At 38.8% G+C, this 13,942-nt stretch overlaps 1 protein-coding gene across 1 annotated transcript in view; it reads left to right on the top strand.

Annotated features, from left to right (window-relative positions):
* PGM2 (phosphoglucomutase 2) overlaps positions 1-12,170 on the top strand; it is a 38,410-nt gene extending 26,240 nt beyond the window's left edge. The window contains exons 13-14 of the mRNA XM_007098922.2: positions 4,859-4,992; positions 10,546-12,170. Coding sequence (XP_007098984.2) covers positions 4,859-4,992; positions 10,546-10,648 — 237 coding nt within the window. The 3' untranslated portion in view covers positions 10,649-12,170. The remainder of the gene's footprint in view (positions 1-4,858; positions 4,993-10,545) is intronic.
* Positions 12,171-13,942: the final 1,772 nt, after the last annotated feature.

Raw genomic sequence — 13,942 nt, 5'->3', positions numbered from 1 at the left:
TTACCTTTTTTTAAAATTTTCATCTGCACACAATGTATTTTTTAAAAAGAAGTATTTCTGGAAGAGTCCTGATGAAACATGACAGCTCCAGCCCCTGCCATCTCTTTGCTATGCTGAGACAACCATGTTCCCTCTCAGTTGTTTCTCCTGGTATTTACCACCAGATTTTTTTTTTTCAATGTTTATTTATTTTTGAGAGACAGAGGGAGACAGAGTGCGAGCAGGGAAGGGGCAGAGAGAGAGGGAGACAGAGAACCCCAAGCAGACTCCACATTGTCAGTGCCGAGCCCGACATGGGGCTCGAACCCACGAACCGTGAGATCATGACCTGAGCCAAAATCAGATGCTTAACCCACTGAGCCACCCAGGCGCCCTTACCACCAGATTTCTAAATAATGTGCTCATATGGCGATGTTTTGACTTCTCAGCATTGTACTTTATTAATTTATTAATTATGTAATTTATTAATTATGGAGGTAAGGATTTAAATCTTACGTTTCTTACATTCACTATTCCACCTTCTCTCCTGTCTTCACAAACACATATGCCACAACATTTGATGAAATCAGATTCCGTGCTTGTATTATTATGACTAGTAACTATTGTTTCCTGCTTAGCTACGTAGTGTTCTTTGATTAGTTTCCCCTAAATTGTATAATTATTTTTCCTATAATTAATAGTTGCTTTGTTCTTTTGTGTGCTTGGATTTTTATGTAACTATCACCAGTCTTTCTCACATCCTTCACATACCTCTCAGTAGGGTTTTCCACATGGTCCAGTGCTGTTTTATCAGTTCCGTGTTGTTTCCAGCAGCTTCTGTCCTGATCCCTCCATCTGGGCAGGGCCAACTCCTCTATGCGTTGGGTACACACACGTCATCCTGGGAATGTCCTTCACCACTTACCGAGTCAGGTCCTTTGCTCCTGCACCCCATGACTTCTTCTTCCTATACTTGTTTTCCTAAATCATATCCTCTAGTAGATTCCTTAAACAAAGTGAATAGGAGGTAAATTTTGAGAGGCATTTAAATCTGGAAATATCTTATTCTACCCTCACATTTGATTGACTCGCAGTTTTGAAAGCAGCAGTGCTCTGTCATTTTTTAGTTCCCAGTATTGCTGTGGAGGGTCTGATCTTTCAGGAAATAGTTGAGGCCTGCTGTGAGCCACATAAAGGGATGTCGATGCCATACTGATTCAGTCCGTTCCATGCAGCTTGTTTTTTCTCTATGGGAAGATTTCAGGAATTTTCTGCTAAAACTCTGAGTTCTAAAATTTCAGTGATTTGCTTTAATATGGGTCTTTTTTCAGTCATTTTTCTGGGTAGTCGGTGAGTCTCTGTTGGTCTTTGGAGTCATTTCTTTCAGTTCTGAGTAATTTTCTTAATTTTGTGTCAAAGAAGAGGGCTGCATGGTCATTTCCCAAGTATTCTCTTGCCTTGAGTTTCCGGCCTCCCTTTCTTGTTGAGTTCTTAGTTAGAGGCTGGCTCCCCAGGACTAATGTTCTCCTTTCCTTGTTTCTCTCTTTCTTACTGTCCATCTATATCTTCTTGCCCTACTTTTTGGGAGATTACATCAACATTAATTTTCAGTGCTTCTGTTCACAATTTTAGCTCTTATTGTCCAGCTTATTAAAAATAACACCCTGAGGCTTCCAGCTGACTCAGTTAGTGGAGCATGCAACTCTTGATCTCAGGGTCGTGAGTTCTTGAACGTTGGGTATGGAGCCAACTTAAATAAAAATATTTTAAAAATAAAAATAACATCCTATTCTTGTTTTATGTATATAATATTTTTCCTTTTTTTAAATAATGTCATGGTTCAACGATTCTATGCATTACTTGGCTATCATCACAGTAAATGTACTCGTGACCCCCTTTGTCTGTTTCATCCATCCCCCACCCACCTCCCCTCTGGCAACCACCAGTTTGTTCTCTACGTGAAGAGCATATATTTTCTGATGTTGTTGTCTCTCTTTTTCTTAGTTCATTGTTTTGTTCCTTAAATTCTCCATATGAGTGAAATTATATAATATTTGTCTTTGTCTGTCTGTCTTAATTCACTTAACATTATACCCTCTATGTTGTCCATCCATGTTGTTGCAAATGACAAGGTCTCATTCTTTTTTTTTTTTTTTTCTTAAGTAATCTCTACACCCAACATCGGGCTCAAACTCACGACCCCGAGATCAAGAGTCACATGCTGTACTGACTGAGCCAGGCAGGTGCTCCAACATCTCATTCTTTTTAAAGGCTGAATAATATTCTTGTGTGTGTGTGTGTGTGTGTGTGTGTGTGTCCACACACATACACCCTTGGACTGCTTCCATATCTTGGCTATTGTAAATAATGCTGCAGTAAACATTGGGGTGCATATATCTTTTCTTTTTTTTAAATTTTTATGCTGCAATAAACATTGGGGTGCATATATCTTTTTTTTTAATTTTTATTTATTTTTGAGAGAGAGAGACAGAGCGTGAGTGGGGGGAGGAGTAGAGAAAGAGGGAGACACAGAATCTGAAGCAGGCTCCAGGCTCTGAGCTACCAGCACAGAGCCCAATGCGGGCGCGAACTCACGGACGGCGAGATCATGACCTGAGCCGAAGTCGGACACTTAACCGACTGAACCACCCAGGCGCCCCTGCGTATATCTTTTCAAATTAGTGCTTTTGTTTTCTTTGGGTAAATACCTGGTAGTGGAATCATTGGATCATATGGTAATTCTATTTTTAATTTTTTGAAGAATGTCCATATTATTTTTTATATTGGCTGCACCAATGAACTTTCCTACCACCAATGAACAAGTTTTCCTTTTTCTCCACATCCTTGCTGACAGTTGTTATTTCTTGTCTTTTTTATTTTAGCCATTTTTATAGGTGTAAGGTAATATCTCATTGCAGTTTTGATTTACATTTTCCTGATGATCAGTGATATTGAGTATCTTTTCATGTGCCTGTTGGCCATTTTTATGTCTTTGGAAAAATGTCTATTCAGGTACTCTGCCCATTTTTAATCTGTTTGTTTTTTAGTGTTCTGTAAGTTCTTAATTCATGTTCGATATAAACTGCTTATCAGATATATCATTTGCAAATATCTTCTCTCATTCAGTAGGTTGCCTCTTTGTTTTGTTGATGGTTTCCTTTGCTGTGCAAAAGCTTTTTATTTAGGTGTAGTCCCAATGGTTTTATTTTGCTTATGTATATAATATTTTATCTCTCTTAAGTATAGGCATTATAACTTTTTAAAATGTAGACTTTTTTTCCTGTATTGTCTTTATATCTCCCAAGTTATTTTTTTATTATTATTCGGGTTTTTTGGATTTTGTCTTTAAGCTGTCTTTTCCCAAAGTCTGGTAATCCCTCATTATTTGGGGGCACTCAAAAACCGATCGGAAGCTCTACGTACATGAGCAAACCTTGTCAACTGACAAACTTTGCTCTCAGGAGATTGGGTGCCAAGTTAACTTTTACACGCCGGGCTCCCTATCTGGGGAAGCCTAATTCTCACCCTGATCTCTTGCCTAAAGGCTGTAAGGTGGTGACAGCGGTGGAGAGTTGCCTTGGAGTCTGGAGGGAGGATGGCTGGTATTCAGGTTGTTGACTCTGAGTTGCTCTCTGTTTTCACCATATCCTGCCCTTCTACACCAGTGCCTGGTGTACCCAACTCCTGAGCCTTTCTTGTTCAATTATACCAGAGAATTAAGCCATCTCCTATTAAGGTGGCTGCCTGACTGTGTGGGCAGAGGGTGAGAATCTGGGAGGGTCTGATAGGTCTTTTCACATCCTTTCTTTGTTTCCCACCTGCCTTTCACAGTGCCTGGTGCCACCAGATAGTGAGCTCTGCCAGGGTTCTGCGAAGTTGACCAGGGTCTTGTTTGTTCCTTGCAGGTGCTCAGCTGTCATTGTCCTGTGTTCCATCAGGTCAATTCTGCCCCTTCATCTGTTTTGTAACTCCCAGGATTCGTTGGCAACCTAATTAACTACTGTTTTTCTTTTCCTCTTTGCCCTTGTGTTTTATATATTCACACACACACTTCTGTCATTTTAGCTGAGTATGGGGAGCGATCAGCTATGAATACATCTGCCAGAAATGTTATATTTAAAAAGATCTCTTTATATAACTTTTTTTTTTTTTTTACAAAGTAAAATAAGGTCTAGTTTATTGTGGGTTTTTTGGTCACATATTATCAATCTATTTAAATCAATTTCTCATGAAATGATATGTTTCCATGTTAGTAAAACTTTAGTAGTTTTGGGGTGCCTGGCTGGCTCAGTTGGAAAAGCATGAACTCTTGATCTTAGGTTGTAGATACGAGCCCCACACTGGGTGTAGAGATTACTTAAAATCTTTAGGGGCGCCTGGGTGGCTCAGTCAGTTAAGCATCCAGCTCTTGATTTCGGCTCAGGTTATGATCCCACAGTTCATAAAATCAAGCCCCACATCTGGCTCCATACTGTCAGTGTAGAGCCTGCTTGAGATTCTCCGTCTCCTTCTCTCTCTGCTCCTTCCCTGCTCACTCTCTGTCTCTCTCTTTCAAAATAAATAAATAAACATTTAAAAATAAAATAAAATCTTTAAAAAAAACCCAAAAACTTCAGTAGCTTTAATTAACAAGACTAGGGAGGTAAAATGCAAGTATACAAGTTACTTAATTCCACAAATCATTTTATGATTATTATTATTTAGTATTTAATTCAGAAGAAGAATTTTTTTTTTTTTATTTCCTCGAAAGTATCCTTTTCTCTTAAACCAGTATATTTGCTTGGCATTTCTTTTCTTGCCTATACAGGGGGAAACTATTATTTGAGCCAGAACAGTTCATGTTACAATTTAAATGTATAAATTGTAAATTTATTCCTAGGTTCTCCCTACTAGCAAAAGCAGCCAAATGATCACCTTTACCTTTGCTAATGGGGGCGTGGCCACCATGCGGACCAGCGGGACTGAACCCAAGATCAAGTACTATTCGGAACTGTGTGCCCCCCCTGGAAATAGGTATGATATCCACGGCAGCACGTGTGATTGCTGTGCCCTAAAGTTCCTAATTGGTTCTGCACAAGTGCTAAGTAAAACCTTTTGCTTTGCCAGTGTTATGTACTTTAATTAGGAATGTTGTTTCAAAGCCTGCAGCAATACTGTGATATTAACAGCTGTTTGGAGCATCCACGGACACAGGAGCTCATTTTTACTTACTTATTTCTGTCCTACCTTTCTTTGTATGGGAAAATTTCATTCCAGATTTCAGTAATAGTAATACAGTTTCCTTTTTCTAATACTTTAATTTGAGACTAGCACCAATGAGTTTTTCTCTTTTTCTCCTTGTCTCTGATACAGTAATTAAAAAAACATTTTTTTAATATTTATGTCTTTTTGAGAGACAGAGTGTGAGCAGGGGAGTGGCAGTGAGAGGGGGAGACCCGGAACCCGAAGCAGGCTCCAGGCTCTGAGCTGTCAGCACAGAGCCCGACACGGAATTCGAACTCATGAACCGAGAGATCATGACCTGAGCCGAAGTCGGCCGCTTAACCGACTGAGCCACCCAGGCACCCCAATAATTTACATTCCACTGTACATCCTTGAACAAATATCTTTGAGTATCTATTGTGCATAAGTCTGTGCCGGGTTCTGGGGAGGATAAAGAGCCATAGCAGAAAGAGTCTTGCCTCCAAAAAGCTGACGGTCTGGTAGCTTCAGGGTCATGTTTTTGTGGCCTTGGTAAAGGGTTTGAGTTTACTTTGCAATACCATAACATCTTAAACTTTACCAACCATGGTGCATGTAGTTAGCTTGTGTAAATGTGACCCTGCACGCTCATTTAACCCCCAGGTAACTAGCACTTCTCCATTCGGAGTAAAGAATCAGGAAAAATTGTTTAAAGACTAATTAAGTCAGTACTGTGCAATGGAAATAAAATGTGAGTCACATAATGCAATTTGAAATTTTCTACTAGACACATTTTTAAGTAGTGAAAAGAGGGGCGCCTGAGTGGCTCAGTGAATTGAGCGTCTGACTTCAGCTCAGAGCATGATCTCACAAACCATGAGTTCAAGCCCTGCATCGGGCTCTGTGCTGACAGCTCAGAGCCTGGAGCCTGCTTCAGATTCTGTGTCTCCCTCTCTCCCTGCCCCTCCCCCATTTGCACTCTGTCTCTTTTGCTGTCAAAAATAAATATTTTTTTAAAAAGTTAAATAATAAAAATAAACAGGTAAAATTAATTTAGTAATTTATTCTACTTTACTTAACATGAAAATATTGTTATTATACCATATATAATTTATATAAAATTAATGAGATATTTTACTTTTTATCACATTTTCAAGATCCATTTACTATTTTACACTCACCACATATCTCAATTAAAATGCTTGATTTTTTTAAGAAACACTTGTTCCATACAATTGACCCTTGAACAACACAGGCTTGAACTATGAAGGTCCACTTATATGTGGAATTAAAAAAAAAATTTTTTTTTTCAATGTTTGTTTATTTTTGAGAGACACAGAGAGACAGAGCATGAGTAGGGAAGGGCAGAGAGAGGGAGACACAGAATTCAAAGCAGGCTCCAGGCTCTGAGCTGTCAGCACAGAGCCTGATGCAGGGCTTGAACCCACGCACCGTGAGATCGTGACCTGAGCCGAAGTCAGACACCCAACCAACTGAGCCACCCAGGCGCCCCAATATATGGATTTTTTAAATAAATACAGTATAATATTATAAATGTATTTTCTCTTATTATTAATAACTTTTTTAGTGTATTGCAAGAATGCATGTGACAAACAAAATATGTGTTACTTGTCTATGTTATGGTATGGTTTCCAGTCAAAAGGAGGCTATTAATAGTGAACTTTTTGGGGTGTAAAAAGTTATCCATGGATTTTTGACTGCATGGGGGGGTCACTAATGCCCTAAATCCCAGGCTGTTGAAGGGTCAAATGTATTAAGAGTTCATAAAATTTACCGTTGAAAAAATAGATTTGGATACCTAAGTTGTTCCAAACATACTTCAGTTTTCCAATAATTGAATTAAATGGCAGCTTATTTTTTTTTTTATGTTTTATTTTATTTTTTGAGAGACAGAGAGAGACAGAGCATGAGCGGGGGAAGGGCAGAGAGAGAGGGAGACACAGAATCCAAAGCAGGCTCCAGGCCCTGAGCTGTCAGCACAGAGCCCGATGCGGGGCTCAAACCCATGAACACAAGATCATGACCTGAGCCAAAGTCAGATGCTCAACTGATTGAGCCACCCAGGTGCCCCTAAATTTCAGCTTTTAAATTTGAAAGTCAGTTAATTAAACTTAAATTCAGTTTTCAGTCCCACTAGTCACATTTCCAGGGCTCAGTACTGTAGTCAGGAGCATGGATCTGATGTTTCCCAACCAAAGCCTTGCTCATTGCAGAGTTTTTCTGATCTTGTGAATCCAATTTGCACTATGTGGAAATAAAAGCAGAGGAAATTTTCTGAGCATCTTCAGTTGGCCAGCCAGTAGCAGATTAAATGTAGCAAATTAGAGAGGGGGATGCAGAATTATTAGTGTTAGACTTTCCTCGGACAGGAAGAAATGACTGCTGATAGCAAGGAAAGAAACATTAAAACAAAACAAAAACATAATACATGGACACGGTAACTCAGAATGTTTACTGCTTTATCATAAGGGAAATAGCATTCCACTTCCAAATGGGCCCTGAATCTTCTTCTGAATAAGAGACCCAGGTCAACAGTTAAAGTCATGATAATGGCTCTTAAATATCATGATAGTCCAATATATTTAAAAAGTAATAGACTATGTCCTATATTTTGCTACAAATTCCCATTCAAAACCTTTTTGTGCTGAAAGGGCAAAAACTCAGCTAGTAAGCAGCTTGAACAAACACATAAAGCTTCCCATTTTCTAAGCATTCTGTATTACCAACATTTGATTGTAATATTGTGCAAGTATCACTGTTTCTATGTGTGTTAAATAGTAAGCTGTTTGCTACTCTATCGGGTATGAGTTTTTCCAGACATTTCTTTGTAATTCTCATTCTCACGTAATGTTTTCATGTTTCTATGCCTTTCTTCTGAAAAAAAAAAAGGGACATTAGTCCAACTTAAAGATCCATTTTCTCTATATATTAGTTCCTTCCTTGTCATTTCTCTGTGAAGATATAATAATTTGGAAAACTTTATAATAACAATACTATTTAATGTTTAAGGATCTGGTATTTTACATTTTTCACATGGCTTATTGGGTGGACTTAAATTCAAATACTAGTTTACAAATTCCTGAAGACACTTAGAAAAATTGTCCTTTTATTATATTCATCAAAATGCTGTTCTAATTTACTAATTGGGACATTGGGCACTAGGTCAGTCCACGGATATGCTATCAGGGCTCAAGCAAGTTACCAGCATACCTAACGTACAAGAGCAATAAAGCCATGGCTAAGGTTTCCTTACTGTCTGATCACCTTAATATTATTGCTGTATTTTATATCATCAATTTCATTTATTCATAGAATTCCATAGCCTACTCATCCTTTAGAATGGAAAATCCTTTTCAAGTTTAAGTCCTGCTTAAAATATTTTTTGATCAAAATATTTTTTGATCGGTAGATGTCTTTTGTCCAACTTTTTATTTTGGAAATTTTCAACGAATGCCCACATACTTTTTGCCTAGACCAAGGGTTGGCAAATTTTCGGTAAAGAGCCAGATAGTAAATATTGTAGATTTTACAAGCCATATAGTCGCAACTACTCAGTTCTGCTGTTGCTCAAAAGCAGAAAGAAGGAATACACACAAAGGAATAGGTGTGGCTGTGTTCTAACAAATCTTTATTTATAAAAACAGGCTGTCAACAGACTGCCAGCCATAGTTAGCCTACTCTAACCTAAACAGTCGCTAACATTTTGCAATATTTGCTATCTCTCACATATATTATTGTATATGCAGGTTTTGTACCTGTATTGTATATGCAGGGTTTTTTCCTGAGCCATTTGAAAATAAGCTGCAGACCTCAGTACAACTGAACAAGGATGCTCTAAGGATGTTCTAAGGAATTCTTGGAATTCCTTGGATACTGGAATCCTTGGATACTGGAATCCTTGGATACTTGGAATCCTTGGATACTGGATTGCAATATCACAATTTAGGTAACAATTATATCAGGCAAGCTTCTAACAGAGAAACAAAACCAGTAGGAGATATACACTGTACTTATATATTTGTGTTTGTGTATTCACTGGGGAGTTTAATTTTAGGTATATTGTTTAAAAAAAAAAACAGTAGTTGTTTAGTTGTGTGCCTTCCTGAGAAATGTTGTTTTCTTCAAAACACATTTGTGGAGAAGGAAATAAAAACCAATGTGATTCATGTGTATTTATGAAGCATAATTACCTTGTATGTTACCAGTGGGGGTAAAAATAATTTTAATGACAGCTACATTTATTGAGGTTTTTGGGCCAGGTTCTGTGCTAATTGCTTTATATAATTTATCTCAATCTACACAACAACTCTCTTGAGAAGATAAAGTCTTTATCCCAATTTTACAAATGAGAAATCTGGGCCTCTGAGAGGCTAAGAAGGGCATACAGCTAGTAGTAGAGCCAGAATTCATGTCTGCAATAAAATGGATTGTTTTAGTTGTACTGAGTAGCTCTCACAGTGTAAAAATGAACTTAACTAATTACAAGAATTGCCATTTCCATTTAGATAAAGTTGCATATATTAAAGACAGTCGATTATGAAGTAATGTAAGTTAGAATTGAAGGATTTGGTTTTTTCAATTCAGCTTTTTGGTTTAAAGTCCTTCCAGTAAACGCACCGTGCTAGGAGCCTGACCCTAACATGGGCTGCTGGAAACCTGTCTAATTCATTTTATCATGATCTACCTTCCAATTGTTTGCATGTAAATGAGTGTTGTCCGCATGCTTGAAAGTTTGGTTTCCTTAGAGGGAACCAGTTCCCTGGATTTTTGCTTATACTTTGTTGTGACCCTGGAGGTAGAATAAGGAGAAAAGCTGGGGGAACTGAGTGCCTGGTATGTGATTAGCAGGCCCACTAGGAGGCTCCCATTCCTTGCTGCTTAGCTTCCAATATTCTGAAGACAAACTGCATCGGGAACGTTCCTATCCTGGGAGACTGAGGACTTAACAGAGGGGTCATTGGTAAAAGTTTAACAGGATTGAATGACAATTGAAGTTATAAAAGTTTTCTTTGCACTGTTAGGTACAAACTTTGCAGATCCTACAGGGATGCTACGGCAAAAACTGTGCTTCTTAAAAATTCTTGTAAGAAATGCAAAGGGACGATTTTATTTCTAGGAGAGACCTTGGGAAAGCCTTTGGGGGAAATAATGGATATTGTCTCACGGTTTTTCTTTTTTTTTTTTTTTTTTTTTTGTCCAAGTCAACAGATACATTCCCATGCTTAAGTCACTGGAGTTCTGTTTTGTCTGATTTAGCCTTCCTCTTAAGGTTAAATTTCAGTGTTAACTTGGCCAATGCAGGGAGAACTTAAAATATGCTTTGGAATAATCCACTGACCTGGAATTTCCCCTCTTATCTTCCAGTGATCCTGAGCAGCTGAAGAAGGAACTCAATGAACTAGTCAGTGCTATTGAGGAACATTTTTTCCAGCCACAAAAGTACAACCTGCAACCAAAGGCAGAGTGAAATATATCAGCCATGGGCGTAATTACAATCAAGCTACCGGTGATTAATTAAGCAATATTTTTGAGGACCAAATGATTTAAATGGTCGCTCTAAGTATTTATATTTTTTTAGTAGGCCTACATTCCTCATTGTTCTATTTTTTTACCTTTAAGACGAATAAAGAAAAGATGGCCAAACCCAAGAAACCAATTAAATTTAATTCCTATTAAAAGGTTAAGCCTGGGCATTTCCTGAATTAAAAAAATGAAGATTTTAAAAATAGCAAACTTTCAAAACTGTACTGTAATTCATATGCTTTAATTAGAATAAATAACAAATGTGTCTTCTCTATCATTCTTTTTATGAATAATTAAAATCACCAGAAAACCTATTCAATTACTAAATTCTGGGCTGTCATATCATAGGATAACCACTTTTTAGGTATATGTATATTTACATTTGTATCAATTGCTTATAAAGCAAAATATATAAACAAATTGAATGTCCTGTTCATGTTTAGGGAAAAACAGGAACCTATAAAGTGGAGCAAAAGATACTTTAAAAAGAGAAAATTTTTCATCTAAAACTTTTTGGTTGTATTAATCCATCATTGTACAGTGTTTACATGCTAGGAGAAAACAGCCTCATCATCTTTGTTCAGTACACTAACATTCATTTTATCTCTTTAAATCTTGAATTTAAAAATTGGTTATTTGAAACTGCAAAGTTCGTTATTGTACAGTTGTTTGCTTTGGTACAAGTTAATGTAATTTTTGGGACTGAGGCACAAAGACTATAAGCTTTAACTATTTGCCTGACTTTGCTTTTTTTGCTTTGATCATATGTAATTAAAACTATTAGATTTCCTTTTCAGGTTTATATTTAACCTGTGCCTTCTATTCTTCTCATAACCAATGGCCTTAAAACCATCCAAAATTACTCCCTTTGAGCCCCCATGAGTCAGGACCAAGCTGTTCTTCATATACTTTGTATATTTCATGTGGTTTTCTGTTTTTAAAACAAATGATTCCCCATTATTATTATGACTAACCTAAATGCTTACTAAGTTTCAGAACGATGAAAAATTACAATCCTACTGGCATTTTTTCTAAAGTAAAGGGGAAAATGTTTTTACGTCTTAGTGATACATAGTTTGTGCCCTATCAGAACTTTTAAATCTGTAATATTCGATATATTCTGTCAGCTGCTTCATTGTAGCTGTTATGTATTTTTGTTTTATAGTGTTTTGTAGTCTCACACTGCACCCTAGAAATAAAGTCTGTATCCTCTCTACAGTTTGTGGAGCTTGTAAACTATACCCCATCATGGAGTTGGTTTCTGGAAATACAAAGATGGTGGAGACCCACCCTACTGTGATGATGCTCACAGTTTGGGGGGCTAGTGAGTAACCGTCAGGCTTACACATTCTCTAATGGAGTCATTTGCAAAGCACTCGGGGTTCAGAAGTGCGAGAGGGGGATCCCTTCTGCCCAGAGAAAGCCTGGAGGAGAGGTGAATGACTGCTTTGCTTCTGGGGGTTGGGGAGCTAGGAGCTGGGGATGAAGGAGAAGGGCCGCCAGGCACAGAGCACAGCACCAGCAAAAGTAGAGAAGTGCTGGCATGTGTGTGGGGGGGGGTGGAGGGGGGTGTTTCGGGTGGTGAAAACACACCCCAGATGTTCGCTTTAGGACAGACCCTCACTTCTCTGCCACTCACATGAGCTGCTGATTAAACTGGACCTGGAGGGGGGGGTCCCCCAACTCTATTTCTCACTTGTATTTCTAAGAAATAACACACCATGGGGGTGCCTGGGTGACTCAGTTGGTTAAGCATCTGACTTCAGCTCAGGTCACGATCTCACAATTCTTGGGTTCCAACCCCGCCTCGGGCTCTGTGCCGACAGCTCAGAGTCTGGAGCCTGCTTTGGGTTCTGTATCTCCCTCTCTCTCTGCCCCTCCCCCACTCACACTCACTCTCTGTCTCTTTCAAAAATAAATAAATGAACATTAAAACATTTTTTTAAAGAAAAGAAATAGCACACCATGTATGCACACTATTTTATGAGTTTTTTATGTTATTACCGGATGCCAGGTAGCCTAATGTGTGATGCATAAAGCTTGCAACATAAGATCCCTCTGGGTTCTAATGATGGTCTGCTGTGAACCATCTTTGTGTCCTTGGTCCACTTAACCTCTCAAAGTCTCAGCTTTGTTATTCTTTTTTTTTAATTTTTTTTTTTTAACATTTATTTATATTTGAGACAGAGAGAGACAGAGCATGAACGGGGGAGGGTCAGAGAGAGGGAGACACAGAATCTGAAACAGGCTCCAGGCTCTGAGCTGTCAGCACAGAGCCTGACGTGGGGCTTAGACTCACGGACCGCGAGATCATGACCTGAGCCGAAGTCGGCCGCTTAACTGACTGAGCCACCCAGGCGCCCCTCAACTTTGTTATTCTTTTAAAAGAATTTTTTTTTTTTTTTAGGGCAATCCTATGTTCACAGAAAAACTGAGAAGAAGGTGTAGAAATAGCCCATCTCCCCTCTGCTCCCCCGCATAAATAGCCTCCCCCATTATCAACATCCCTACCAGAGTGGTGCATTTGCTGTAATTGATGGAATACACTGGTATGTTATCACCAAACTGTGGAGACAAAAGATCATTAGTTGCCAGGGGTTGGGAGGGGAGCAGTGAAGAAGTGGAGCCCAGGGGATTTTAAGGAAAGTGAAAATACATCTTAATGGTGGATGTGTGTTCTACATTTGTCCAAATCGATACAGTGTACTACACCAAGAGTGAACTCTAGTGTAGACCGTGGGCTTTGATAATTTTCAGTTTTTATTTTCTTATCATCTTTTAATGTTTATTTATTTACCTTGAGAGAGAAAGCAGGGGAAAGGCAGAGAGAGAGAGAGAGAGAGAGAGAGAGAGAATCCCAAGCAGGCTCTGGGCTGAGAGCACAGAGCCCAACGCAGGGCTCGATCTCATGAACCGTGAGTCGGACATTAGAGTCAGAAATCAAGAGTCGGACATTAAGCGAGCCATCAAGGCCCCCCATGTCAGTTTTTAAATTAAAAGATTTTAGGGGCGCCTGGGTGGCTCAGTCGGTTAAGCGTCCGACTTCAGCTCAGGTCATGATCTCATGGTTTGTGGGCCCGAGCCCTGTGTTGGGCTCTGTGCTGACAGCTCAGAGCCTGGAGCCTGCTTCCGATTCTGTCTCCTCGCTCTCTGCCCTTCCCCCACTCACGCTCTGTCTCTCTCAAAAATAAATAAACATTAAAAAAATTTTTTAATTAGAAGATTTTATTAAACGACG

The sequence above is a fragment of the Panthera tigris genome, chromosome B1 (genome assembly GCF_018350195.1).
Source record: "Panthera tigris isolate Pti1 chromosome B1, P.tigris_Pti1_mat1.1, whole genome shotgun sequence".
In the NCBI taxonomy this organism is placed as follows: Eukaryota; Metazoa; Chordata; class Mammalia; order Carnivora; family Felidae; genus Panthera; species Panthera tigris.
Note: the sequence above shows the minus strand (reverse complement) of the source record. Positions and strands in the feature narration are given on the sequence as shown.